The sequence below is a fragment of the Numenius arquata genome, chromosome 1 (assembly GCF_964106895.1).
Source record: "Numenius arquata chromosome 1, bNumArq3.hap1.1, whole genome shotgun sequence".
Taxonomy (NCBI): domain Eukaryota; kingdom Metazoa; phylum Chordata; class Aves; order Charadriiformes; family Scolopacidae; genus Numenius; species Numenius arquata.
Genome location: NC_133576.1, coordinates 83,027,650 through 83,055,041, shown reverse-complemented (window position 1 = coordinate 83,055,041; position 27,392 = coordinate 83,027,650). Strand labels below are relative to the sequence as shown.

Below are 27,392 nucleotides of genomic sequence, written 5' to 3'. Positions count from 1 at the left end.
GAATGGAAAAGCGAAAGCATGTTGGGTGGAGGGGGAGAAGGGGGATTGATTCTTATCACAGCATTATGCGTTCACTGTCTAGGAGTACTTATCTGGGTACTGTCATGTGATGAAAAGTTTTGAAGACTTCCTAATATTAACTGTATTGGCAAGTAACAACCTTTAGTTACTGTAACATGCTGCTTGAGTCAAACGTGGTGGATCTAAAACTGATGTCTTAACTAAATTCCCTTTATTGACAAGGAACATGAAATACACCCTAGAAGTGTCTGCATCTCAGCTCATACTTAAGCTGCAAAAAGCTTTTTTTTTTTTTTCCATCAAGCTTTCATCTTTACGTAGTCTCAGGGACAAATCTAAAATAAAAACCAGAGCACACAGTGAGAAAAGTAACTACTTTTTTCCTTTTAATATAGATGTAGTACAGAATGTTTAATTACAGCAGGACAGTGGTTCCAGTTAAATAAAATTAAAAACCTTTATTTTCCCCAAATATAAAATTACTAAATTAATGTCTTAAAAGAATAAGAATATGGAAAAAGCTTTAAATTAAACCACCATTAACCACAGTAACCATGATCACCAATTACATACTCCATTGCTTTGGCAAAAAAGTTTTTTTCTTTTAATAACTGCATATAAACCTAACATAGCAAAGACTGTATACATCTTTATATTGCATTTATTTATATACAGGAATAAATGAACTGTAAAGTCTGCATATACTTGGAATGAGCAAATTTTCACAATATACTGAAAGAAGAAGGATAAGAGCTGGCATGGATATTAAAAAATGCTTAGAAATGTAATACATCTATGTACAGACTGTATGGACTGTATTAACAAACAATATGTACATAACAATTTACTACTATTGATATTTTAGTATAACTCAGTGTTCATTAATACAGACCTTTGGTTGAATTTAGTTGTTTAATAAGACCTAAGCTCACATACCTCCAAAATGCAATAAGGTATAAAATAAAGAACAACAATTTGCCAAATGGTACAAAAACTACTATTGTCAGTTCCATCAAACCCAAAAAACTAGTGTCTCTGTCTAGCCCCAAAATAGTTCTTGTACTTGGAATCAATCTCTATGTGCCGTACACAAAAAGAACACCTGAATGTTACATATCTGCAAAATTACATCCCACAACACTTTTTTTTTTTGTAATGTGCAATTCATTTTAATAATACTTTCTAATGAACAAGAGAAATTAACTTCAACTTTATAATTTTCCAACACGCACCTCTGCAATGACATTGTGAATACTTTTAAATGTTACAAGCAAGATTAAAAAATATATGTGCGCTCCCTTACTCTAAAAGACTATTACCAGTAACTGCTATTTGCTAAGTGTGCTGAGACATTCGTATGAATTATGCAGCTTGCACGTGCCCAACATTTAGCTTCAAAATCATCCTGAGTTTGCACACAATGAAGCAAATCCACATACTTTTGAAAGAAAAACGAACATACTTTCCTTTACAAAACAATCATGCAACTGAAGAGGAACTGGGCATTCCATGAACCGTTGTGCTTGTCGGAGTTCCACTTATGGCATTGAAAATGTGTAGCGAATTAGGCATGACGCTGGCCTTCTCTTCAACCGGAGTAATCTTAAAATGGAAAACATGTATTTACCAAAATGTTACAAAATGACACACACATTTAGAAAACAACTAACCAATTTCATAACCTGCTGCTCAGCAACTCAACTTTTTAGTACTTTCTCAATTGCACAGAACTTCTTTTGGGGGACTGTTACTCTTTTCAGCCATCCTCTATTAGATTTAGGAGGGCAGTAGTTATTTCTCCAACATCAGTTCTCCTAATTTGAGTATTACACTGTTCTCTCTAGGGGAAGAGAACAGCTTCTCTCATTTCTTTTGTTAACTTTCAAAAGGAGTTTCACAAGGACAACACACTTGCTTTTTGCCCTTTTTTTCCTCTTTTGTGACTTAAAGATATTATTTGAGCATTTCTTATCATAAGCTATCGAAGCACCAAAAATACTTCATTCTTAACAGCTATATATTTACTGATGCTAAGATTAGGAATACTGGAAAAAAAGGAATTATATAAAGATTAGACAAACTAAGAGCAGAAGTAAAGAAAACTAATTACCATCCCATCTGATCATAATGGCAAGCAGCAGAGGAGGAAAAAAAGAAAAATCTGTTACAATTCTATTCTATATTTTTCATAACAAAATTTTTGCAATTGTTTAAAATCAACACTAGTGTAAGACAGCTAGTAGTTGGTTTTTTTTTTTCAGTGACATTGCAACAAACAGTGTGAGAAGCTCTTTTTCCAAATACAGCAATAGGCAAGCACACAAAGGTGATATTTTTAAAGATTTCAGTGAAGAGCATCATGATTCTAAGCCTTCAGGGGAGCGACCAATCTAATTTAAAAAAAAAAAAAAACACAAACCAACAACCAACCCAACAACACAGTACATTTTACTTATCTACAATTAATTACATTTATAAAAAATAAAAGCTAACAGCACACATTACTGCAATTACTGCAGCCAGTGCTGTACTTTCATATTCTGATACCGTCGTCTTATAGGTATCAGTTGCTTGCCTCTTCTCTTTGTTTACTTCCAGACAATGTGATTTACTCCTGAAGTTTCAGGCATTACATGCTTTTTCTTATTGTCAGTTTTTGGAAACTCACACACCTGAGCATTTTTTAAACACGCATATCTTCCATTGAGTTAAAAGTACTTTTTCTTGTGTAGAAACTGTCATTGTATCCTTTTACTTTTTCCTATGCCAGGGGAATATTAATCTTTCATTTATTATCCTTACAACTAAATTATTTGACCAGAATGTTTTCCTTTCTTTTCTGAAGGAGTCTTCTGTACAGCTGTCTAGTTCTCCCATATACCTTGTTCATCTTAATTAGCTGTCAAATCAGTTATCATCCTTTCTAAAACCCTCCACTGCTTTCTGCTTTTCAATACATCACATTGAAATACAGTTAAACTGTCCCATTTCTGTCAGCTAAGCAATCTCTTTTCCTGTTCCAGGGATCTTTCAAAACTGTTTTCCTCTACATGCATGTCTGAAAGATACTGTTTTTTTATTAAAAAAAAAAAAAAACAACACATGGGTTCTGACAAAATGGTGTCACTCCCTGCAAACCTTGTTTCACAATATTCTCTGTCATCAGTGGTTAAAAAAGTTAATTTTGTGGTAAGCTGATAGTATAACAAAAGAGTAAGAGAATGAAATAAAGCCTATGCACTTGCTGGATTCTTGTACTTCACCATAATTATATCATAGCACAGAGCTAGTCATAGCACAGTACCTGAGAAAAACACATCAGGAAACATTGGAGAGCAAGAAAGTGTGTGAAGTGAGCTTCGGACACTTGACATGTTTTTGAATAGAAAAAAAATCACCATGGTTTTGGATACCATCTAAGCAAAGGCAGAATAAAGGCAAATCTTTCTTAGATAAGTCTGTGATTATCTTTTTGAGCAAGTATTTCTTGGATAATAATAGAGTAATTTAGAGATGTCAAAAAATAGTAAATGCGTAAAGTCATTGTACATCTAAAGGATGCAATCCTGAAAAAGAGCTGGAAGATTAACAGAGCGTTTAAGTGTCAGCTAGACTGAACGTGTCAGGTAGGTCTCAAATTTGATGTCTGAGTAAAGCCTATAGTATGGACAAGAGAAATTCAGAGCTCCTCTTGTGTCAACTGGTTATCCAGACTAGGATGCATCTGTTCCTAAGAAAAGTTGCTGTTATAGTCATGCATCTAAGGAAGTCTCCTAGACATGTATTTGTAAGGTAAAATATTATCAGAAAACACAGGGATTTCTTGTGAGCCAAAAATACACATCTTGAGGGTTAAGAACTATGAGCCATTCTGGCTCTGGGAAAAGATTATACAGAAATAACAGTGGATGAAAGAAAAGGAACCCAAAGTGATGAATAAAAATGTCAAGAAGGCAGGGATCAAGCATGAATCTTCAGCCCTTCCTGTCCTCCTGGAAATAACATCCTTGCCTCTGAAGTCGGGAGACATTTCTACCATAAATCCCAGGCACAAGGTCCTCCATCTCACTCCATATGAGTTCTGTTTTTCCTTTTCCCATATCTCCAGTTTGTCTGTAGTGGATTCCCCCCAAGCAAATGTGTTGGAATACCTCTTGAAAGATGTTTACCTCTTTGTGGCAAAAGTAAATGCTTGTATCTCCAAAATCTAAAGAAAAAGAGCTAAGCTTGCAGATCAAATCCCCCCAGTTACCAGGAAGTATAGACTAAAATGAGCTTTTTGTGTCACTGAACAGAAACCCCTGTAACTACAGATATGAAATATAAATGACATATATTCGTGTAATTAAATTTGTTTTATCTTTACTGTAGTCTCTCTCTCCTACAAAAAAACAGGCTGGTGCCAGCCAGATTTACTTTCTTAATGAGGAAGACTAAATTCTGAAGGTCCAGAAAGCATCTGCAGAAAATTCATAAACAAAAAAAAATAATTATGAAGTTCCACAATTCCATGACATTCTTATACTCCAATAGAAAAAAAAAAAACACAAACAAACAACAATCCTTTTGTTTAAAGCATTACATATACTTTTCCTAGTGGGTTCACATTACAGCTATGTTCTGAATATTAGTACGTATAATTTAATTTCAGCACATACTTGTTCATGCATTATTTCAGAAAGCTCTTTTGCCATTTCTCTGTAGTTGGCTTTCATTTCTTCTTGATATTCCAACTGATCTTCCTTTATAAGTCGTTCATTTACACCCAGAGCATGACCACATGCTTCAACAAATTGCCTGTTTCAGATAAAACAATTAAAAAAATAATCTCAAACAGGAACACAAAATCCAAAAGATTAATTAAAAATGCCAGCTTAAAGTATATTTTTAATGCAGTCAGGACACTACAAAAGTTAAAAGTTTTTAAAAAAATTCTTATGGTATCGAATCTTTGAAAAAAGGTCATTTTTCTTTTCCCCCAAAAAACATACCTAAAAACTTCTTTTAGTAGCTTTACTTTATTGTCTGGATATCTTTTGGTGTTTGTGTCATCTAAGAAAGCTCTGGCGTATGCTAGTGGACCAGCATTAACCTAAAAAGAACAAGAATCATGAAAGAGTCAATTCTCTGTCATATTGTCTTAGCAATAAGAGGTACTACAGGTGTCTATCTGATTTGCTTTTCTTAGGAGAACTCATTGATTTCAAAAAGTTGGACTTATGAAATAAGAAAACTTCTGGAGTTGGAACGTAAGAGCAGGAGAGGTCTCTACAGCACTCTATATGAACCTGTCCTGACACAAAGAAACCTCTTCAACGATGTGGCAAAGTAACTGCTGATATTGCTAGTTTGTCATCTCTGTTTATGAAATTAGGGTGGGAAAATGAGCTAAATCTACTACTGTTTGGTCTGCTTATCTATTGAAAACACTCTTCCAAGATGAAAATTCTGCAATAACTAGCAGAAATTTAATGACACTATTATGAAAAGTAGATTTAATGATTTCTGACTCATCCCTATTATTCTTTTGTATTAACAGTAAGAGCCCCTCCCTTCTCATCCCAAATGCTTGACAACTTCCTGATTCTGGAATCTTGGCTTTTTTTTTTTTCTTTTCTCTTTAACATGACAACAGTTCATTTCAGGGGACCACATCTGTTCCTTTGATTTGAAACAGTTAAAAATAATAGAGCAGCACTTTTGTCATTGCATTCTTAAGGCCCTTACCATATTGATCTGTACATGCTACAGCTACTTTATGTACCCTGTTTTGGTGAATCTGATGGTTTCTTTATACATTCACTTCTTGCTTCCCTTAGGCAAAATGGAACATTGCACAGTGAGATTTTCTGCTATTACCCTCCTCCTGTATTTCGGCACTCCCTCTTTGTCTCCATAGGGATCTTACCAAAATACGAAAGCAATAATGACCATGGTGAACCTAATGTGAGCAGACCTACATCTAGGCAAAATATGTTCATTCCTCCTGTTATGGGAAGACTTACTATTTTATAGTAGTTTCAGCTTTACACCAAAACCTGGTGGGACTCAGATCATCACAGATTCCAGAGATGAACCTTAATCCTTTCATGTAACTGTCCATGAACAATGTTTATATGAAATAACTGCAAAAAGTGACCGTATCTCTAATTTAGGATATTCTTGAATATATGGAATAGAAACTAATGATGAAATGCCACTTATCTAATTTTTCAGGGGCAGAAACAAGTGAAATAGCTGAATGGCAAAGGATATCGGTCTTACCTGAACACTGACACTTCCTTGTAGCTTCAGCTGCAATTTGATCATATCTACTTCAGCTGAAGAGCAAAGCTGCCGAAGTTCTGCAACTTTTTTACTCATTTCGTCAATGGCTACTTCAATTGGGTTTAAATCAGTATGGTGCTGGTACATTACTGGAATGCGTTTTTTCACATATGGGAAACAATGTATAGCTACGGACAGAAAAAAGTTTAATATAGTTAGAAAAAGGTTTTTGAATAAGGCGTTTTGACAGAATTTCATGCTAAAATCCCATTTTGACATAATTAGTTGCCAATTTAATAACATACAATATAAGTAGAAATACCACCAAGTGTACAGGGAAACAAAATATTGATAATGTAAATATGCATAATTTTACATGTATTACAGCAAAGTTAGATCATTGTCATTGCTGCTACTAATAATAACCAAGAAATAAACCATTGGAACTTAATTCATATGAGATGAGAACTGTAAAAAGAATTGCTTTTCATCCATATACCGCAAAGAGAAAAATCAAAACCAGCAAAGCTGTGTTTTCTATTTCCTCACAAGTATTATCTATGGACACCTGACATTATAAAGTCATTTAAGTTGTTTTTACCACTATATTAAGACAGTGATATAGATGCTAACACTTAACAGAGACAAAACACAAAATAATCTTTTTCCAAGAACATGGAAAGATAGACTACAGATTCACAATTCTTGAAGCTTAAGGAAAAGAAAAAAACTAAATTATTTGAGGATTATCCTTTGAAGAAACCAATCTGAAAACCTAGTTTTGGCTAAAAATATGAAAAGTATTTTAGCTGACAGCTATAAAGGATTTTAAGTGATATGGAAAAACACTGTACAGAATTAGACCATTTGAATTAATGCTTCCAGTCAAAGCACAACTTGTTATTTCAAAAATTCAGATTTACACATTCTAAAACATTGCCAAACACACCACAACTTTTAATTATCTCCCTTAAAAGCATAATAAAATGTTTTGTACCAGTAAACCAAATATCTTTAAACTTTGAGCCTATGGGGAGATAGATAGACACTCTCTCTCTCGTAAAGCTAAGAAACGAGAAACTCAAGCACAGTGATTACACCAAAGTCACAATGGAAGAGAGGCTGGAAATCAAACCAGAACCTGCCCTTCAGGCTCTTTTACAGCTTTTAGTCAAAAGGACCAATGCTGCACTTTATATGTCCGAAGACTAAAAAAATGCTGAAAGACCCCATACCCAAACCAGCAAGCATAATACCACCATTCTTCAATGTTTTATAGCAAAGAGAGATGAGCACAGGGAAGAGAAAGGGCAAAAGGAGACATGCAGACACTCAATTATTAAAAAAATAAAACAAAATTAAATGAAACTAAGTTAGAACATAGTAAAATCTCATATTTTACTCTTTTTCCAATACTTCGTGCTTATGAAATCACACAATGATATATGTATTTTCCGATGGTCATTTATAAGTGTGTTGGCATATCACATTTTTAAGTATTACTTTCAAGTATGTACCAAGTTTAAAAGATTGTTTTGTCTAAAAATATTTTGAGATGCTTTGTAATCCTTGTCATCTTCAACAGTCACGTGTGGACCTTTCTAAAGGATTTTTTTTCCTGACAAAATATACAACATATAGAAAAATCTAGTATAAGAACTAAGTATTAAAAAAAAAATAAAAATAAAAGACCAGTTTTCCTTTAAAGGAAATTTCCATCCAGTCAGTACCTGTCAAAATAGTCCGTCGCTTACACTGTTCTTCTACTCCTCCTTGTCTTTTACCAGCTTGAGTAAAAGGCATCTCAAACATAAAGCGACGAATGTTATGAGTCCTTTCAAAATCTGTTTTTCTTTCTTGCAGCTCTTTTTCTTCAAAGTATGGAATTACATGTGTAACTTGAATATATGCATATTTTGAATCTAAATCCTTAGGATTTACCTTAAAAACATGACAAAGAACCAAATAGCTACATTGTGAATAAATGAGATATAACTGCACTTACACAACATTCAGAAATTAGATTTGGTCTCAACCTGTTCATTACTGAAAACACAGGAAATGTTAATGCTTTTCTGCATTCAGTTTCTAACTATTAGGAAGACAACACAGATAGATGCATTACAAGGTTGTGGCTTTGTTTTTTAAACAGGTATTTGCCATAAGCAGAACTGCAAACAAAAATGTAATACAGATTTTTACCCACAGTTTAACACTGGAAGGCACAGAAACAGAAAATGCAGAAACAAACACTTATCCTCCATGACAGCTGATACAACAGTAGATTTGAGATGAAAAAATTCCAATGATATAAAAAAGTTAGTAAGTAAAAATAAAATCCTACGTTGTAAATAGTTCAGATATCATCTTCAGAAGGCACTTCTCCCAACCTGTCTGTTTCAACTCTGACACCCTAGGAGGGTCCCAAAGAAGATACCAAAGGGCAAGTCGAAGGCTTCACTATTCAGTTCATTTTGTTTCTAGAACTGGATGAGTGAGAGCCTCATGGACTGTCAGATCTTTAATTTGGTAAAAGTGGCAACTAGTCTCCAGCACCAATAGATAAGGGCTCCTAAGTCTTTGCCCAACAGGGTCCCTAAATGGACTGAAGATTTTTATTTTTTGTAAATTCCCCCAACCACAGGATAAAAAGGGCATCCTAAACCTGTGCATCTTTCTAAAAGGTTGTTGCCTACCATTTTAGTCCTACATCAAATGTTCACGTCATCTCTACCTGTCTCTGAGCCTGTCTCAGAGACGTTTCACTTCTATAAAGTAAGTGGGAAAAACAACAATGCAAATAAACACATGAAGTCACCAGGCAAGTCCTACAGCAACCTGGGAACAGAGCTAAGGTCTCCCTGCTGTTACCCATTTTTATTTGAACATGCTGCCCGATTAGTTTATTTTTTTTTTAAAGCTGGTGTTTTTTTAAAATTATTGGACTGGAACTTAAGTGGTAATTTATGTACTCATTCTGGTACAGCTGATAGAAAACATTCCCTACCAATGCTGACAAATACATGCATTATAATTAATTGTAAAGCATTCAGGAGAGTACACTGAAGAGCTGTGAAAAACTGAGATGACAAAATAAATCTCTTGCTGTCAATAGCACAAAATCTAGCCTTTGCCGAAGTCCTCCTCTCCTTTTAAAGTTCCAATAAAGCCCAGCGTTGCTGCACTTTCAGGCTGGGAAGCACAGAACTTTGTGATCTTACTGGTAGAATCAGGGAACAGAAGGGACAGGAAATTATAATTAGAGAAAATCATTATAAAGTCCGAAGCCAAACAAAAGTTAAAAATTGGCTGAGGAAGGAAACAAAAGCAATGTTGAGTACATTGAACTTGTGCAGTATGTGTTCTTTATTGTAGTCCTTTTCAGTTCACCAGTTTTGGAGCCTTCAATTGCAAAAGAAAACATTTCCTATGACAAATCTAGACTTCACCATATGACTTCACGTGAACACTTTTTTTCTACGATTTAAACATTCATAAAATTGAATGGGCTCAAGAGAGAGGCAAAGGATAACAAGAACAACTGATACCGATTTACAATGTTATTTACATATGGTACTTGTCTCAGAAGAGGGGTCTGTTTCTTATTTCAGAAGAAAGTTTGGACTCTGCTCTGGAGGTGCAGAAAAGGGAAAAATTCCAAAGAATGACGGAATGAACTGGCAAGAAATATAGCTAAAGATAACTAAGGAAGATGATCATAATCCAAATTATTATTTTGAGAAGTAACACTATGAAAATTTCAGCTTTTTGGTTGTAAAGGTAAACTTAATAGTAGAGGATATTTCTTCCATGCCCTTCAAACAAGCAGTTTTTAGACTCAAATGGTTTGTGTACCAAATTAATAAAGGACAGTGATCCTACAGTATTTCAAGTGGATTAATGGAAGTAACACATTAGAATTTTTTGTAGAAAACAAAAATCGTACTTTGCCAGAATCCTGAATCATTTTGACATTTTCAGATCCAAATTTGTCAGAGTAGAGTTTTTGGAGTCTTTGAGAAATTTCTGAAAGAGGTGTGAGTTTAGGCTCTTTATAGATATATTCCTTTCCATCTTCATCCTCAAAGAATCCCTGTTTAAAAGAAAAAAAAAGTAATCAAAATCTTGGGAAAAAACCATAGAGCAATGATTAAGATGAACATAATGTATGTGGTTCAAAGCAAATATAAACATTTAACATTAGGATTCAAGCAAATGTAAATAAAGAGAAATTAAAATATAAATAAAGAAGGTTTCCTGAGAGAAAGAAAAAAAAAAATCAGAAAAATGTAATTATTGACTACAGAATGAGTGAAAGATAATGGAAACACACAGTTAAAATTTTAAAGGTTTGTTGTAATTTTATGGTGTGCCAAGCCTTAGAGACAACTTTTTTCACTTTTATTTAAAAGTGAACTTTCAGCACTGTTTCACTTGCCAAAACAGAAATTTTGTTGCCCAACAGGATTATCTGATTCACAAGTCAGTATTTTGGCAATGGTTTACATAGAAATAATCTGAAAAATTTCTTTATGTAGTAATAAAAAATTCATTCCAGAAAATAAAATTTAATTTATATAAAGATCTTAATTTTATGGTGTACTATATTGGCATATACTTCATTTTTGTTAGATAAATCATTTGTTTTAAACCCATAACTAAGTGCAACATAGAGTACACGGAAAGTGAAACAGGTCATTGGTTTAAAACAAGCCATGTCCAAGTTCATGTTTGAAACCAGAAAATAAATATTTTTGTCATAAACGAAACAGACAAAATAGAAAAGCACAACATATCATGTATAAACACAGGCTAGATTGACAAAAATACCCACATCAAACTAAGGTGGAATGCAGTAGTTTTTACTGCATTGCTTGCTTTGTAAGCAGTTATTGTAATTACCTCAACATCTGTTTCACTGTCTGTAAACTGGTATTGCTATAAAGTTATAAAAGACAACAGAATACATGTAAAGTTATACTGCTCAGAGTATTTTACAGTTCTCCATGCTCAGCTGAACAATTAGCAACTGGGCTATGCATGTAGAAAGTGTATTACTTGATACTGCGTGATACTGCACTAATACATATACATTCTAGACATAGAGTAGAGGATGTGAAGCTGTCCAATACACAGCCAGAACTTTTGTTTGAAGCATGCAATACTGATGCATAGAAAAGGGTGATATTTTTCTCTAAATGGAACTTAATGTTAATTTTTTTTTAATTGCAATGGCTATTAAATGCATACCAATCTAAGAAGCAGCCTTGCAAACCACACTGTAGCACTACAGACATTAAGTCAATACATTGCTAAGAACCAACATTACAGAAAACTTACCGCTGCCTTAAGGTAGTAAATAAAAGAAGAAAAAGAAAAAAAAGCAAAAAATTTACTGAGAAAAATAAGGAAGAATTGGGATTGATAAATGTTTTAAACGAAATTATTGATGGTGCTTAATTATTTCTTAGAGACTGTATTTCTTGTGCTTTTTATGTCATGGTATCAATACAGATGATGAAATAGTATACCTTGTAAAATAAATTCACATTTTTCTTACTGCATAAAGCAGACAAATGGAAGTTAAATAATACTCACCTGTCCAAAGAACGCTACCCTGAAATATGTTCCCAGCAGTCTCTTGCCTGTATGCATAACTTCTGTTACTTTACTGTATGCTCGATGAAGAGTGTCATATAAATGAGCAAGCCTCTAAAAATAAAACAATCACAAGGTAAAAGAATAGCATAGAACTTCCCCATATTAAAGCAACAATTAGTTAATAACTAAAACTATAGTTTTATTGAACACTAGTAGTAGGTTTAGCACTTGTACCAGAATGACAATATATAAGATTAATTTTTAAATTATTTAAAATCAAACCAAAATTTTAACACATTGATAATTTCACTTACAATGGTAATACTTTTATTCTGTGAAGTGCAATGTGTCACGCAGTTATACTAAAAAAAATTAGGATTTTTTTCTCGCTTAAATTTACTTATGATGAATTTAATACCTCAAAATCTCTCCGTTTTTCGTAAATGGGAATTATAAGTTTATATATGTCAGCAATGAGTTCATAGCGTTCTGCCTTCCAGAGTCCATCAGCACATTGCTCCAACAATTCCATCAGCACATCCTAGATTTGGATACACATTTGAAAAAGCAAAACAATTCAGTGCTCATGAAAAGCGTGGCAAATAATTATACCAAAGTTCTTCCCAATGAAAAGGGAGATCCTGCCTCAAAAAAAAAGTTATCTACACATAGTAATTTAAATTATTGTGGCAATTAAATATTGATAAAAGGAAACGAAACTAAACATAACAGAATGGTCTGAGTATACACATGTACTCTTTGTATTTACCAGGAACAGCATTTTACTTTTAGATACTCCTGACCTCTTAAGTCTACAAATGACACCTGTACGAGAACCCAAACTTGTCTTACCTTGTAATATGTTCTTTCAAAGTGTTGTTTCCTTGGGTTTTTTTGGTTTTGAACAAAGAACATTATTTTTAAAAGGCAGCTACACAAATACTTGACTGTAATGGTTCTGAAGGAAACTATCAAATAAATGACATCAACAATAAAAAAAGAGGATGCAAGACAAAAATCTGGACTCAGAATAATTATCAAGGTACAACAGTGGAATTTAGTATATTTGGCCCAGAGTGAAAAGATATATAAAAACAGTTAGAGAAGCTGAGAAATCCTGACGAGTCAAAACAGAGGCACAAGCAAGAAAATACCTTGGCTTTGTTGGATTTGATCCTAATACTATGGTAGCAAAAAGACAGTTATTTAAGGTTAAATAAGAACTATGTTTACCTGTATGCTAGAATGGAAGCATACATTTTGCATTAGAGCAGTTACACCATAATTATAAAGTCTCTTCCTTCAGTTTGTCATAATTCTTTATTTCCCATGCATTTAATTTCTTCTACTTCAATAAGCATAACAAAACTAAGATAACACTACTTCTTTGCTCTAGTTTTCATAAATTTAAAACTACCTGGCTAACTACATTAACTCAGTTACAACAAATGATTTTACAGGTGTTATGGAACAGCTTATAGTTCCTTTGACAAAGCTGCCATACACTTGGTCACGGCTTGAGTGTGAACCACAGTGAAGAAGTCCATTTGCATCCACATACTCTAACAGATCTCAGTCCTCTTCAAACATGTCTGGAGCCCCACAAGCCTCCTTGAGAATTCAAGTCTGAGACTGAGAGGTGTCAGAAGACACGACATGTCTACTTCTTGAGACTTTTTGGTACCACTCTTGCATTGTGGTATTGAAGCCAGAAGTTGGAAATAATTCCTTTTATTCTTAGAATGCTACTCTATTCCCTTCCTCCCTTTGGTAGAGGACAAGACAGCCTAAAGACATCACTAAGAAAAGCCACCTTTAATACTGAGAGCAAAAAAAGACTGAAAAATTCAACACTTCTCCGTGTGCTGCAACGGTCCCTAAAACATGTCCTCCTTTCCCCCAATCATTATGGGGTTGTATAGAGTCCCCAGTATCAACATCTTCGGCAAACAGGTGGTGAGAACTGAAAGACCAGTGCCAGTGCTCGACCACAAGGGCTGTCCACACAGTTTTATGACGAGTCCTAACTCAGACACCAGAGGGCATCCAAATGCAGCAAAGCAGTACAATTTTGTTTGCACATAGGAAAAAAATGTGAGAGAGCTGACAGGAGGAAAGAAAGGAACAGTATTTATTTGTATTATGTATTTATTTACAGATACAAGGATTTGCACTTGTCCTTGTAGAACTTTTGAGAGGCTTCTGTTTTCCTTCAGTTTGAGGTCCTTCTAAGTGGCAGCCCTGCTCCCTGGCGTATCAGTCACTCCCCCTCCATTTAGTTTCATCCACAAACTTGATGATACACTGTATCCCATGACCTCGATTGCTAATGAAGCTGTTCACCCCCAGCCTTCACTACCGTACTTAAAGTGTCTTGTATGTTTGGATAAGTACCCAGTTCTATTTTTCATAAAGTGCTTTAAGTATATTGAATTACACTGCATGTTGATCACTTACAAGAACTATAATACCATCTGAGCAGTGAAGCTCTTTCATTTACCAATCTGCAAGTTAAGAGTATTTCCTCCCATGGAAACTCATAGCTAACAAGAGACCAGAAAAAACAAGTAGGAAGGTAGAGATTGAGTTAATATCTGTGGTGGAGCAGTATTCTGGCAGAGTTTATTTTGGAAAAAAACCCAATAAATCTGAATGAAATTGTTTCCAACCTTAATCTGCATGGAACCTGGCACTTGCCACAGGCCTGCTGGCCATAGCTCAGATCTGTCACAGATGGACTGCTTACAGCAAAGTCTAGCATGGAAAGGGTATCAGGTTCCAGGCTTTTACCTCCCCTATTTCTGATACCCGGACGATTTTTAGTTCTGCAAGGAGAATTTGACTTGTACTGCTGAATAGGCCATCTGGGTAAACAACTGTTTTAATAAAAGATGCACAATAGTTTTGTTAAAAAAAACCCAACCACCTTCTACACTTTTTAGTCTACTAAAAAACCAAACAGATCTTCCCTATTATTACTCTTCCTGGGGTGAACTACACAAAGCTATCTGAAAAACAGTAACTGTTTTTCAGTATTTAATCAGGTAGAGTACTACATGGTTAAGTTTAAAAAAAGCTGCATGCAGGGAAAAATGAAATTTGGCAAGGTTTGATCCTTTTGCAAGCTCCACAGGCTTACAATTTCACTCTTGGCTTACTTCTGTTCCATGGAAATATTGAGAGATGGAAATAAATTTGCTTAGGGTTCAATGACCCAGAAAAAGCAGTATAGTCTGTTTGCAGGGACTGACTAATGAGAAAATGAATAAAGACATTCCAATTTCAAAAATAAAAAAAAAAAATTAGCCCTGACAAATGGTTTGTCAGGTAGACACTGACAAGAATTTCTAACAAAAGTTTCCATCAGCAGTAGTCACTAGAAACCCAACTCTTGGCTCACTGAGAGCAGCTTACATTTTGCTTTGAGTAACATGCTTATGCTTTGAGTAACATTCCATGCTGAATCCAGGTGAATCAGTGATTTAAAGAATATAGCACATAAACTAAAAAAAACCCAATCTGCTATCGAGTGTCTTTGGAAAGAAAAAGCACTATATTTCTCATTTCAAGTAATTCCAACTCCTGCCTTCCCAGAAAAAGGCAAGTCAACAATGTTTGTCTTAAAACTCTAGAGCAAAGCAGTACCAGAACTTAGGAGTAATACACCAGAACCCTAGGCCTAAACCATTAAATCTTTCATCCGCTCCTCCTAAATCTGTTAGTACAGCCACAATTTGTACATTCAAATAATTGTCATACACCTTCACCATCAACAAACTAAAACACACACACAAAAAATATTCTGTTGTAGAATTATGCTTCCAAACCAGGGATTTTTCCCGCACAGCTACTGCAATTAGTGGTCTGTTCCTCCCTCCCCCACCTATATTGGCAAATACATAGTGTAGACGTAGCTCTTCATGATCAAGATTATTCATAATCTTTTCATATAAGATTTTAACAGTAAAATTTACTGTCGAGCCAGCACAGCTGGATGAGCGAAGACACAAGGGGTGGAACTTAAGCCAGAAAAAGACAACATTGACGCAAGTCTGGTGTCAGTAAAACCGCTTTCAATGCTATGGCATATTTGCTTAGGGAAACTGTAAACCAGCAAAAACTAGTGAACACATTTTCATGATTGCTGGTGTAGTAACAACCTAAATCAAAGTCAGTTTTAAAAAAAACAAAACAAACAAATCTTCTTAACTTTAATAAATAAGCTACATTTGTGTTCATCCCTCAACCAGCTTAAAAAAACATTTTGCCTACTTTTATTCCAATAGTGGTGTTGATTTGCTAGTGCTTTATTTTAAATATATGTATACAGTAAATTTTCTAAAGCTGGAACAGCTCACAGTAATTTTTTCTTTCAGTATTAGCATAAGAATAGCAGCTAAGAAAACAAACCTAATATTTATCATATTAGTCAGGCTCCAGATTGAAACAGAAGACTTGGAAAAACAAATAGCACTTCAATGTGCATCAATTCTAACACTCTTATGTTTACTTACTTCATTGAAGTGAACATCTTGCATTCCAACATCCTCCATCATTGAAGCCTCTTCATCTATGTTAGGCGTGATTACTCTGAAAGCAATACAACCTTGCCTGAACATCCCTGTCATTGAAAAAGAAAAACAGACAAATTTACTTTTCTCCACCACAATAACGTCAGGCCATTTTGTGATGCTGGATAAGGCAGAAGCCATATATTAAATATACCTACTACCAAATTAATGAATAAATCTAAAAAAGAAAATCCAGCCTCCCAATGCAAGATGAAAATACTAGATCTCACATTCCTGTGCAAGAATTAATAGGTTTTAAAAAACCACAAATGTTACAATCTGGACTCTTACCTACCAAAATAAGTAGTGTCTGAACCTTCCTATTTTATCTTAAACTTGTGTCTAGTCAAGGTAACTTTTACAGTGTTTAATTAAACTGGCATGAAATCATGTTGGAACTGTGTACATGAACAGGCCCTGGCATATAGCTTCCCTAGTCTGAACAATACGAATGGACTGACATCAACCATACAAAATGACCAAAGGATGGCAAACCAGATTATTCAGCTGTAGATATAGAAAGTCAGTCTACAGGCAAGAAAAAAACCCCAGTAAACTAACTTCCTTTACTGAAATAAGTATTTAGCAAAAATGGGGTTTAGAATGTTCTAACATGAAATCTCTTTTACCCATCCTGCTTAGCTTTTCGGGTTTTTTATTATATTGTATCAGGTTGTTGAATAAAGAAATCAGGATTTTTGGCCAAAACCTGTATTAATTAAAGCCTCAGGAGCAACTGGTAAATACTACAGAAGCACAAGGACTTGCACATATTTATTTCCCAACTCATTCCTACAAAGATTCTTTCTGCTTAGGTAGGAGTGTGACCACCAGAGGTTTTATTAAATGATTGCCTCAAATATGTGGTTTTGCTTTGCTCCTGGAAATACCACAGGTAGAAGTTTGACCCTCTCTATTACTTGAGAGGAAATAACTTCTATTGACAGTGGACAAAAATAGCAGCTCACCCAAACGAATCACCAATTAATACATATTATCACTAGTTACCAGTTAGTTGTTATCAGGCTTCCAGGAGGACATAGTAACTTTGACAAGCAACTTAGTTTACGATTTGGTCTCAGAGAAGCTTCTGAAATCATTGAGCCAGAGGGTATACCCTATACCATGTAAGATAGTTTTCTACTTCATCTCAAGGGTCATCAGAAACCTGCTTTTACAGGCAGCTGCTAGCACAGAACACCAAGACAGATGAAGCATTCTGAACACTATTGTTACTGACTCAGCCTCTGAAAATTTGTACAAATTTATTTTGACTTCTCTGGCAATGCCAGGTTTCCCTATATGCAGTGAGAGACTACTTGTTGAACAAGAATATTCACTGATAACTTTGCTTTAGAAAGGGTCTGACTTCAGTTTTTAGCAGCTCTGGTGTAAAATTAAAATCTTTACTTTTTAAAAAAATGTTACTTTACCGTCACCTGAAATGCCTCCCCTTAGATGTGCAAGTATACTCTTAAATATGTGAGTATGCTATGTGGTTAGGTCAGAATTTTGTCCTTGATGCGCACTAAAAGGCCTAGAACTTCCTTGGGGAAACTACTGCTTTTCCTAAACTATAATGAAAAAATATAAACATTAAAGTAAGATTTCAAAATCATACCTTTCCGTGTTAGATATTCTGCAACCAGTGCTGCTACGTGGACATAGCACATTGCCGCCTAAAACACAAATAGTAGCAATCTTATAAATCACAATTATAATGGAAATACTAAAACCAAGGTATAGAATACCCCTAGCCTGAGATAATTTCTTTGGTTTTCCTTTTTCCTGTTTTGCAGATGTCCTATGACTGGTGTAAGAATTCTCCACCTTATTTATGAAAAACATTAACTATGCAATAGCACTCACTCATTCTTTACCAAAGCATTGAGTAGCATGGACAGTACACAATCTGAGAGCAACCATGGATCACAAATTACAATGTTGGAACACCAGGCCAAAATGAAAACAGGCAAATCTCTTTTGGGGATGTATTCTAAGTGTGACGTGAGCTATTAAGGGCTATTAATTATTCTACTCAACTTTTGATGGTTCTTCTGCTAACATGTATTGTCTGCCTTTTGGCTCCAGACTAAGAAAAATGCAGGAAAAAAATGGTGACAGACCATTTGAAAGCGGAAGAAGAAAGAGATAGGACATCTGACCTATGAATGGAATTTGAAGGAATCTGGTTAGTGTAGTCTGGAAACAGACGAAAAAGAAGAACGACACAGTAGTCTTCAAATATTTGAGATGTTTTACGAAGTTGACATCGAATGCTCTTCTCCACAGAAAGGACAAAAAAACCCACTCAAGATTCTTCTTTTAGTAAAAAGTTTTAGGCTTACAGCAAATTGTTACTCTAACTGTAATTCTCAATCTAACAGTTTACACATGGAGGCTGCAGAATCTCAGACACTGGAGGTGAAGGTAAAAGGTAAGTATCTCTCAGAAATTCTCTCTAATTCTCACTTTGCATGGGGATGGGTGTGGCGATTTAGTGAGGTCCTCATCTAGTCATACAGTCAAAGATTCCAAGTTTTTAAACAAAAAATTAAAAACAGACCTGAAAAGGACTAAAAGAGCTTGTCTTCTGAGAGAGCTGAAGTTGTTTCCTTCAAAATACAAGCTAATAAGAGTATTGTATATGACTTCTGTGTTGCTGCCATATAGAAGCAAAGAATTCTAATGTTAAGACATGAGTAAGTAAGATAGCAGCTACTATTTCTTGGAGATATTTACTTGCTTACATGATGCTAAGCTTAACAGCCGTGTTAATGAAATTCAATGATGTCATGCAATGTGATCTACTTTCAGACAGAACAAACTTCCAGAAAGAGACAAAATTCATTGTGTGCACTAATAAAATACTTACATCAAGACATATAAAAATCCCTACTCCCAACTCTCCTTTTTTCTAGAATTAAATATTTCAATAGCACAGTGAAATCAAATAGCTTCCTCTTTTCAAACAAAGAAGTTGTGATTTGTCAATTTTAAGAACATTAGCATATAAGAACACTAGGACATTAAGAACATAAGAACATACTTTCTTCATCAGTGGAATAGAAACAAGTTAATTCTGTAAAGGCAACTGAACAGGAATTCAAGGAGTGGCTTTAAGCGTTTTAGCAGCTGATAACAAAGATATTTTGAAGTAAAAGGTCTGTGTCTTCCATGGTTTGCAATGAGCATTACTGGCTTAGTAGCATGTCAGCTACAGTAGTTACATATACCTTACAATGACTTACAGATGCACTTAGGTAAGACAAAAACTTATCAGCCATTGAAACTAATCTACTACCAATTAAAATTTATTAAAAATGCTTACTGTACTACACACTAACACCTACATATAGTACATTCCATTCCAAGAAAGATAAGTGTAAGCTTATTATGAAGCTAAAACTACTTGGATTTTTTTTCCTTTTACCTCTGAAAGATCTCCGTTTTTAACATGGATCCTTGCCATGCTGTCTAACCATGTCTTCCTTAGTTCAGGTGTACTAGCATAAGACTTTGCCAAACTGTACTGGAGGTCTACAAGCATTTCTGGATCATTCTCATGCTCCTTCATCTGAGCTGTAGCCATCAGTACTGTACGAATCCGTTTCGTCAAATCCTTAACATCAGAAGGGAATGTAGTGTGCTAAAACATGGAAAAGTTAGGTTAGCTATCTTTTTCTATTCTTTGCATAATAAAAAGTTGAAACATAATTGCATAAGATGCTATGAAAGAGTTTTCAAGCATCCTTCTACAGTATGGAAAGAAGAATAAAAACAGACCTTTATAATCCTGTCATTATTGGCACAATTATTGATGATGGAAAGAGACTGCTGAAATCTTGTTCCTCCAATTCCAACAACATCAGCAATTAACTGGCTTACTGAAATAATAACCTTGACAGAAACAAATGTCTTGTTAGTGCATATTTCATGAAATACCCTTGAGATGTACCTATGAAGCATTTACAAAGGAAGCTTTGTTCTTTGTAATTGAAAGATTATTCCCATAAGTAAAGTGATATTGGATTTTTTTTTCAAAGTTACTTGTACATAACTTGTAACATAGGCAAGAAAAAACAAGCTTGTGTAAATTTAACGCACATGCATCCCCTAAAGACTCACTGCTAGGTGAACTAGCCAGAAGTCATAAAAGTAGTAAACTGTTGTTCCCAGCTTTGTCAGACCACACTATTTTCTATGTGTTTGTTTTATTTTAGACTTTTACAGGCTCGTTGCTGCATTATTTTCTTTTTCAGATGCATCAGGGTACGCCATTTAACAATCTAAATAAGATCTACAAAACAGAATATTTGCTACAGAAAAATTAAATTTTTTTCCTATGAAACACGGGCCATCCAATTGTTTCTAAGTATTTCCTTGTACTGAACATACTTTTATTGACATCTCCTTACTCTTAGAATAGTACCAGCCTTGCTTGAACCCAAAATAATTTCTTTTATGCCTTTATCTGACAGGGCTTTGTATGCTGGTATGCAATTACGAAACTACAAACAGAATATTTTAAAAACAAAAAATAAAGAAAGCATACTAACTTGCAGATGTGTCCTAACAAAAGACTTCTTCCCTGTGTAATCAAAATTATTTCTCATTAAGAAGTACAGTAACTGTGAAGCTTCAGTGCGAATTGAACTCAGTTTGGAATTGCAGTACTTCAGAATTTCATAGCAGAGTGCAGAACACATATCAGCTCTGCCTTCATAAAATGTAGAAGGAAACTGAGGAAAAATAGAAAAGAGGTTATTAATTAAAACTAGCTTAAGTTATCGATAAAATAAGCATGTCAAGAAAAATATAAACATATTAATATTCCCAAACTGTGGAAAAAATGGACAGTTATAGCAGTTCATGACACAAAGTGATTTTTAAAGCAATTCAAAGGACAAGTATTCCACACTGTTGGGACCAGAGCAGCTTGAATTTGGGATTTTAGTTCTTAAATTTTTACATAGCATATTGTTAACTAAAGAACTGGATAAGTACTTGAAGAGTAATTGCTTTTAAACTTCTTACCTTAAAAATAAGTGCCCTTAAAGCTATGAAGACATTTTTCAATGCTGTTTCAGACTGATTCTTCTGAAGGAAGCAGAGGTATACATCAAATACTTTCTTCATCAGTGGATTATGCCCATGATCAGTCAGTAGTTGATTCTTGAAATTGATAGTGAGAATTTAGTATTGTACTGTAATACATTTATACTATTCTACGAACATACACAGGTCATCAAAAAGAAGCAAATTAAAAAAAAAAAAATCTGTACAGAATTACCAAGATGTTTAATAATACAAACTGAATTTTAATTAGATATTTCTAACACTTCATTAATCTTGCTTATAAAGAAAGTGTTGGCTTCTGAACAGACTTATAGAACACAATTGTTTTTAACAGCTGTTAGTTAAATCAATTACTATTAATGGTTCTTTGAGAGGGACACTTAAAATATTAACACAGATTGGTTACACTGGCTTTAGCAGCTCAGACAGTGGAATTTTCTCATACCAGTACCTCCTACCATAATGCTCTCAAAAAAACTCCCCCAAAAGAAAACCCCCACCCACTAACCATCTTTCTTTACTGTCCTAGAACTAAAACTGAAAGGGCTCTTAATGACAAATACAATAGTAACTTTTCAGAGTTTTACCTCCATCAATATTTCAGAGCTCATTCTAAGGCATGCAATACGCAGGGTTACTCTTGATTTCTGTATCACCATCAGCTGCCTTCCATCCAAACTTTTTTTAAAACTCTGGTCTCCGTCAATTTCTCTAGCACAGGTACTGGCCACGCATCTACTTTTAACATTTCATATTGCTTCTGTTTTGCTCTGGGGACCTGTTTTCTCCCTTTGTCCACTGAGCATATGCACTAAGTTCCTATGGGACTCTAGGACAAAACCATGAGGTCTCTCCCCTTGCAAAACACCAAAATAAGTTAATCAAGTTGGGGACTGCTCAATTCAGTCCAGGGAGTTGAGAACTGAGAGGATCATATTAAGTATTTCTCCCTCTGACTCTACTGGCCCTCCAACATAATTCTACTAGGTCTTGCACCTTCTGCAACTCCCCTCTACACACTCTGCTCTTCCTTGTCATTATTATATACAGGCATCCAAACGGCATGCTGCAAGACAACTCCATTACTATCTCAAGTAAATTTTAAGGTAATATTAACTCAAAGAATCGATTTCAACAATTTTTTAAACAAGATTCCTGAGGCCCAGTGTAGACCGGGGGTCTTGTAGCATGCCTTAAGCTCTCTTAAACATGGAAGAGACATCTAACTGCAGATGTCTCCTTTTCTATTCATGGAGACACAAAAGAAATTCTTCAGACTAAAGAATTTCAGCATAGCCCTAGGCATTTCAGGTGTTCCTCAATACTAAAAAATTGAAGGAGGCAGTCCTCCCATTAAAAGCGATTCTGATAATGGGACTTGCAGACCAGAAGAACTCAGTGTGGTTTCACACTTTGTGGATGAATAGATACAAATGCTTCCAGGAGAGCAAAAGTCTCCAAATGCTATATACTGAAGCCATAGGTGAGCCATTTTAGAGGAAGCTAGACATAAATGGTTGGATATAAGCTGGTCACACTATTTGGTCATAGGGAAAAGTGTTATCTATTGGAACAGGATACAGTTCTCTGTAGATGACCCAAACCTAAACACCTAACTGCAAGTTCTAAAAGATGGTAAGGCTTGCTGCTTCCAGATTTATAGAAAAATAATGAAACGTTGTCTTACAAACTCCTATTCTTATGCGGAAATTGATATAATATCCTTTCTTCAGATGTCCCAACATCAGAGGTAGGTAGTTCACTAAAACCATCTAGAATAGTAGGAATTAATGCAGGATCAGTCAAAATGCTACCAAGAAGCAGACATAACTTGTGATTTCCCTACTGTAATAGATAACAGAGATCTGGATCCCCACTAGTGAAAGGTGACCTTGAGGAAAAAAAGTTGTCTGGCTTTCTATATAACATGCTAATTATTCCCAAAAGAAGCAGATTGGTATTACTAATCTAGTGGCCTTTTATGATAAAGTGACTGCATCAGCGGCCAAGTAAGAGCTATGGATGTTGCCTAAGTGAACTTCTGTAAGGCCTTTGATATGATTCCCCACAACATTCTTGCCACTAAATTAGAAACATATGGGTTTGATGGATGGGCTGTTAGAAAGATAAGGAATTGTCTGTATGGTTCAATGTCGAAGCAGAAACCAGTAACGAGTGGTGTCCCCCCAGGGTCCATATTGGGACCAGTACTACTTAATACTTTCATCAATGACATAGACAGTGGGATCGACTGCACTCTCAGCAAGTTCGCAAATGACATCAAGCTGAGTGGTTCAGTTGATTTGCTAGAGGCTTCCTTGTAGCATGTCATCCAGAGGGACCTTGAGAGGTTTAAGAAGAGAGCCTGTGTGAACCTCATGAAGTTCAACAAGGCCAAGTGCAAGGTCCAGCATCTGGGTTGGGGCAATCTCAAGTATCAATATAGACTGGGGGATGAATAGATTGAGAGTAGCCCTGTAGAAAAGGACTTGGGGATGCTGGTGGATAAAAAATTGGACATGAGCCAGCAATGTGTGCTTGCAGCCTAGAAAGCTTGTTGTATCCTGGACTGCATAACGAGAAGCAGGGCCAGCTGGTCAAGGGAGGTGATTCTCCTCTATTTCACTCTCAAGAGACCACACCTGGTGTACTGTGTCCAGCTGTGTGGCCCCCAGTATCTGAAAGACAGAGACATGTTAAGAGCAGGTCCACAGGAGAGTTATGAAAATGGTCAGAGAGCTGGAACACTTCTCCTTTGAAGAGAGGTTAAGAGTTTGGGTTGTTCAGCCTGGAGAAGAGAAGGCTCTGGGGAGACGTCACTATGGCCTTCCAATATATAAAGGATGCTTATATGAAAGATGGAGAGAGACTTTTTACCAAGGCCACAGTTTTAAACTGAAAGAGGGTAGGTTCAGATTGGACATAGGGAGGAATTTTTTTTTTTTACAATGAGGGTGGTGAGACACTGGAACGAGAGGCCCAGAGAAGTTGTGGATGCCCCATCATTGCAAGTTTTCAAAACCAGGCTGGATGGGGCTTTGAGCAACCTGAGCTAGTGAAAGATGTCCCTGCCCATGGCAGCAGGTTTGGACTAGATGATCTTTCAAGGACCCTTCCAACCTAAACCATTCTATGATTCTATGACTTTATGTATTTTAGTGCAGTTGACTGAATAGAAACTCCTAATTCTCCTACCTGGTTTTTTTTTTTTGAATCTTGTAAACTGCTCTGGTATACTCTTACCTACTTTCTCAACATACTACATACAGATAACCTTGAAGGGCTGTCATTTGAAGCATAATGGGCAGCTGATAACTAAAAGATTAGGGTTCATTCTTCTTTAAATCTTTAAAACTAAGTATCATCATTTTCAATATTGTCATGAAGTCCATAGACAGAACTAGTTCTAAACTCTACCTAATTAAATTACTAATAAAAGGAATCTCATTATAAATAAGCTCATGTTTTCATAACTAGATTAAAGATAAGACACTAAATTTGAATCTTCAAGCCACATCTGGGTACACTGCTCTAATTAGGGGAGAAACAAGCCAGAGCTATCCTCTCTCCCTTTCATAGCTTCACCTTTAATGTTTTGAAAAGCTCAAAAAAACAGACAGGAGGGGTATGCAAGTTGGCATGCTATAAAAAGTTTCCACAGGAGAGCTATAGTAATTGATACAACTAAAAAGAAGTCTTATTAGTGGACAAATTGAAATAAATTTACAGAAAAGGAACACACACAACTTACTGTTAATTAGTGAGTAACTTAGTACAGGAAGAAGCCAAGTTCAATATAGAAGTCTGATAGTGTCCAATTATGAATTATGGTTTTGCCTTACAATAGATCTTTCACCCCACGTGGCCTTTAAAAGACAGTCTTACCATTAATATTAGGCAGACCCTGCTGTTTCTAGAAATATTTTCAGGAAGTTAGGATGAGAAAGGAGATTTTCTCACAGATGACTACTGATCCGTAAGGAGCCTATGTGCAATGTGTAACTGAAGCCAGAGCATTTTGCTGTGAGAGGTTATCAGCTCTTATATGACACAATAATGAAATACAATGCTGGAAATACTAAAAACATAATAGTATATTAACTGACCATAAAATATAAATATAATGTAAAAATATTTAAACAATATTTTGTCTAAAATATAATTATAGGAGACGTTAACACCAAGTCAAGAACAAACCTTAAAAGCCATTGTGAATAATGATAGAGTATCCAGAATTGTAAGGCAAACTTCAGTGGCAATATTTGCTTCAAGTAAAGACTGGTGAAGAACATCTGCATCTGAATGGCCATAGCCTACAGAAATTCCAAATGAAGGTGTAAGTGCTGGATATACTCATTTAAATGTTTCTTATTTCCAAAAGACTTGCTGAACTAGGAAAAGATTAACAAGTAAGAAGCCTGACAGAAGTTAGTATTCAATACAGAAAAATATATGTTTAAACATTTTTTCAAATATGTGCACATAATTATTCTAACATACTTTGCACAAGATCAAAGTGTACTAAGTACAAATGTCAACAATAGAAGCATTAAACAGCAGTTAAAACAATAAATGTCTGATGTTTCACATATGCGTATGTATGTACATACACATGTATATATATGTACAGAGATATATATACACACATATTCTTAAAAGAAGTACCGCAGTAGGATGGAGTTATAGCTGAAAATATGTATCGGTAATTTAGCGCTGTTGTAATGATCTCAAAGTCAATCATTATAAAAATTGTTATAAAACACTAAGTGTTGAAGGAGCACAATCATGTATTTATAAGCAGCTGAAGACCCAAGTAATTAATTCTGCTCTGTAGCAATACCATGCAATAACTCCATATTTAATCAAAATATTTTATCGCTTCTAGCCCTATACTGTATTTAAATAATTTTAAAAACATATCCTGCTTCAGCGCGGTTATAATATGTTGTTTATGTTCCCTAACACTGATCTTTAAGAACCAGATTGACAAATGCACCCTTGTTGCTTCATAAAAATTTGGTCTGGATCACGTTTATATGTTAGATTTACAGTCAACTTAGCATCATTAAATCAATGACAAGCATGACAAACTTGTCCAACACCAAAGGAACACTCAAATTCGGTTGAGTTAAAAGACTGATTTACCAGTGCTTTTTCCATATACATGCTAAAAACTAGGCTTGTTTCAATTTGCTATTATTTTAGTAGAGAAGCTAATATTGTATTCTTCATGTCTAACTAGCATACTGGTTTCTATTTTTGACATGTAACTTAAAAAGAAACGATGGAACTACAATTGCCACATAGAATATGGACATCTGCCTGGACACGCATGTGATCATGCACCCATACATTCACACTACCGCAGAGTAACTGGATTTAAAACCATCTAAGAACACTGAAAATGGGATAATCTCTAATGACCACGAGCTTGACAATGATCATATACTGCTATTACAGATCAGGGTATATCTCTTGTATGTCAGTATGTTTGCATGTCACTATTCTTACTGGGTGTCCTCCTCTCCTCCAGCCCCAACAATACACATATAACTCCAAATTCTTGTAGTTGCATTGAGATGCTTTAGGAACTTGAACAAAGGGGCTAATTTCTTCCATACTTAGGCAGAAAAGTGTACTGAAATTCTTCAGAGATGTGAAATAGCACTTACACCATTACTTCAATTATATTCATTGCTTAAACGATTAGAAAGGTAGAAATTAAGTTTATCACTTTCTTTGGCAAGATAGTTGTCTATAAATGTATCATGATTTTAGAAACAAGTAAAGCAACTATTTCCACAAATACCTCCTTCCTGTATGTATCCCATACAAGATACCTACAAAATTTAT

General features: G+C 35.1%; 1 protein-coding gene across 9 annotated transcripts in view; it reads right to left on the bottom strand.

Annotated features, from left to right (window-relative positions):
- Positions 1-385: 385 nt before the first annotated feature.
- Positions 386-27,392, bottom strand: part of DOCK9 (dedicator of cytokinesis 9) — a 124,190-nt gene continuing 97,183 nt past the window's right edge. For 5 of the 9 annotated variants that reach the window (XM_074160668.1, XM_074160659.1, XM_074160700.1 and 2 more), the window contains 15 exons: positions 25,737-25,852; positions 21,498-21,635; positions 21,020-21,202; positions 20,247-20,360; positions 19,894-20,109; positions 18,082-18,139; positions 16,404-16,510; positions 12,308-12,430; positions 11,887-12,000; positions 10,235-10,381; positions 8,019-8,229; positions 6,286-6,476; positions 5,013-5,113; positions 4,680-4,818; positions 386-1,623 (listed from right to left, as the gene is read on the bottom strand). In XM_074160668.1, coding sequence (XP_074016769.1) covers positions 1,501-1,623; positions 4,680-4,818; positions 5,013-5,113; positions 6,286-6,476; positions 8,019-8,229; positions 10,235-10,381; positions 11,887-12,000; positions 12,308-12,430; positions 16,404-16,510; positions 18,082-18,139; positions 19,894-20,109; positions 20,247-20,360; positions 21,020-21,202; positions 21,498-21,635; positions 25,737-25,852 — 2,081 coding nt within the window. In that variant the 3' untranslated portion in view covers positions 386-1,500. Of the gene's footprint in view, positions 1,624-4,679; positions 4,819-5,012; positions 5,114-6,285; positions 6,477-8,018; positions 8,230-10,234; positions 10,382-11,190; positions 11,227-11,628; positions 11,635-11,886; positions 12,001-12,307; positions 12,431-16,403; positions 16,511-18,081; positions 18,140-19,893; positions 20,110-20,246; positions 20,361-21,019; positions 21,203-21,497; positions 21,636-25,736; positions 25,853-27,392 lie in introns of all 9 variants that reach the window. The other 4 variants (XM_074160676.1, XM_074160640.1, XM_074160691.1 and 1 more) reach the window with 2 other exon arrangements.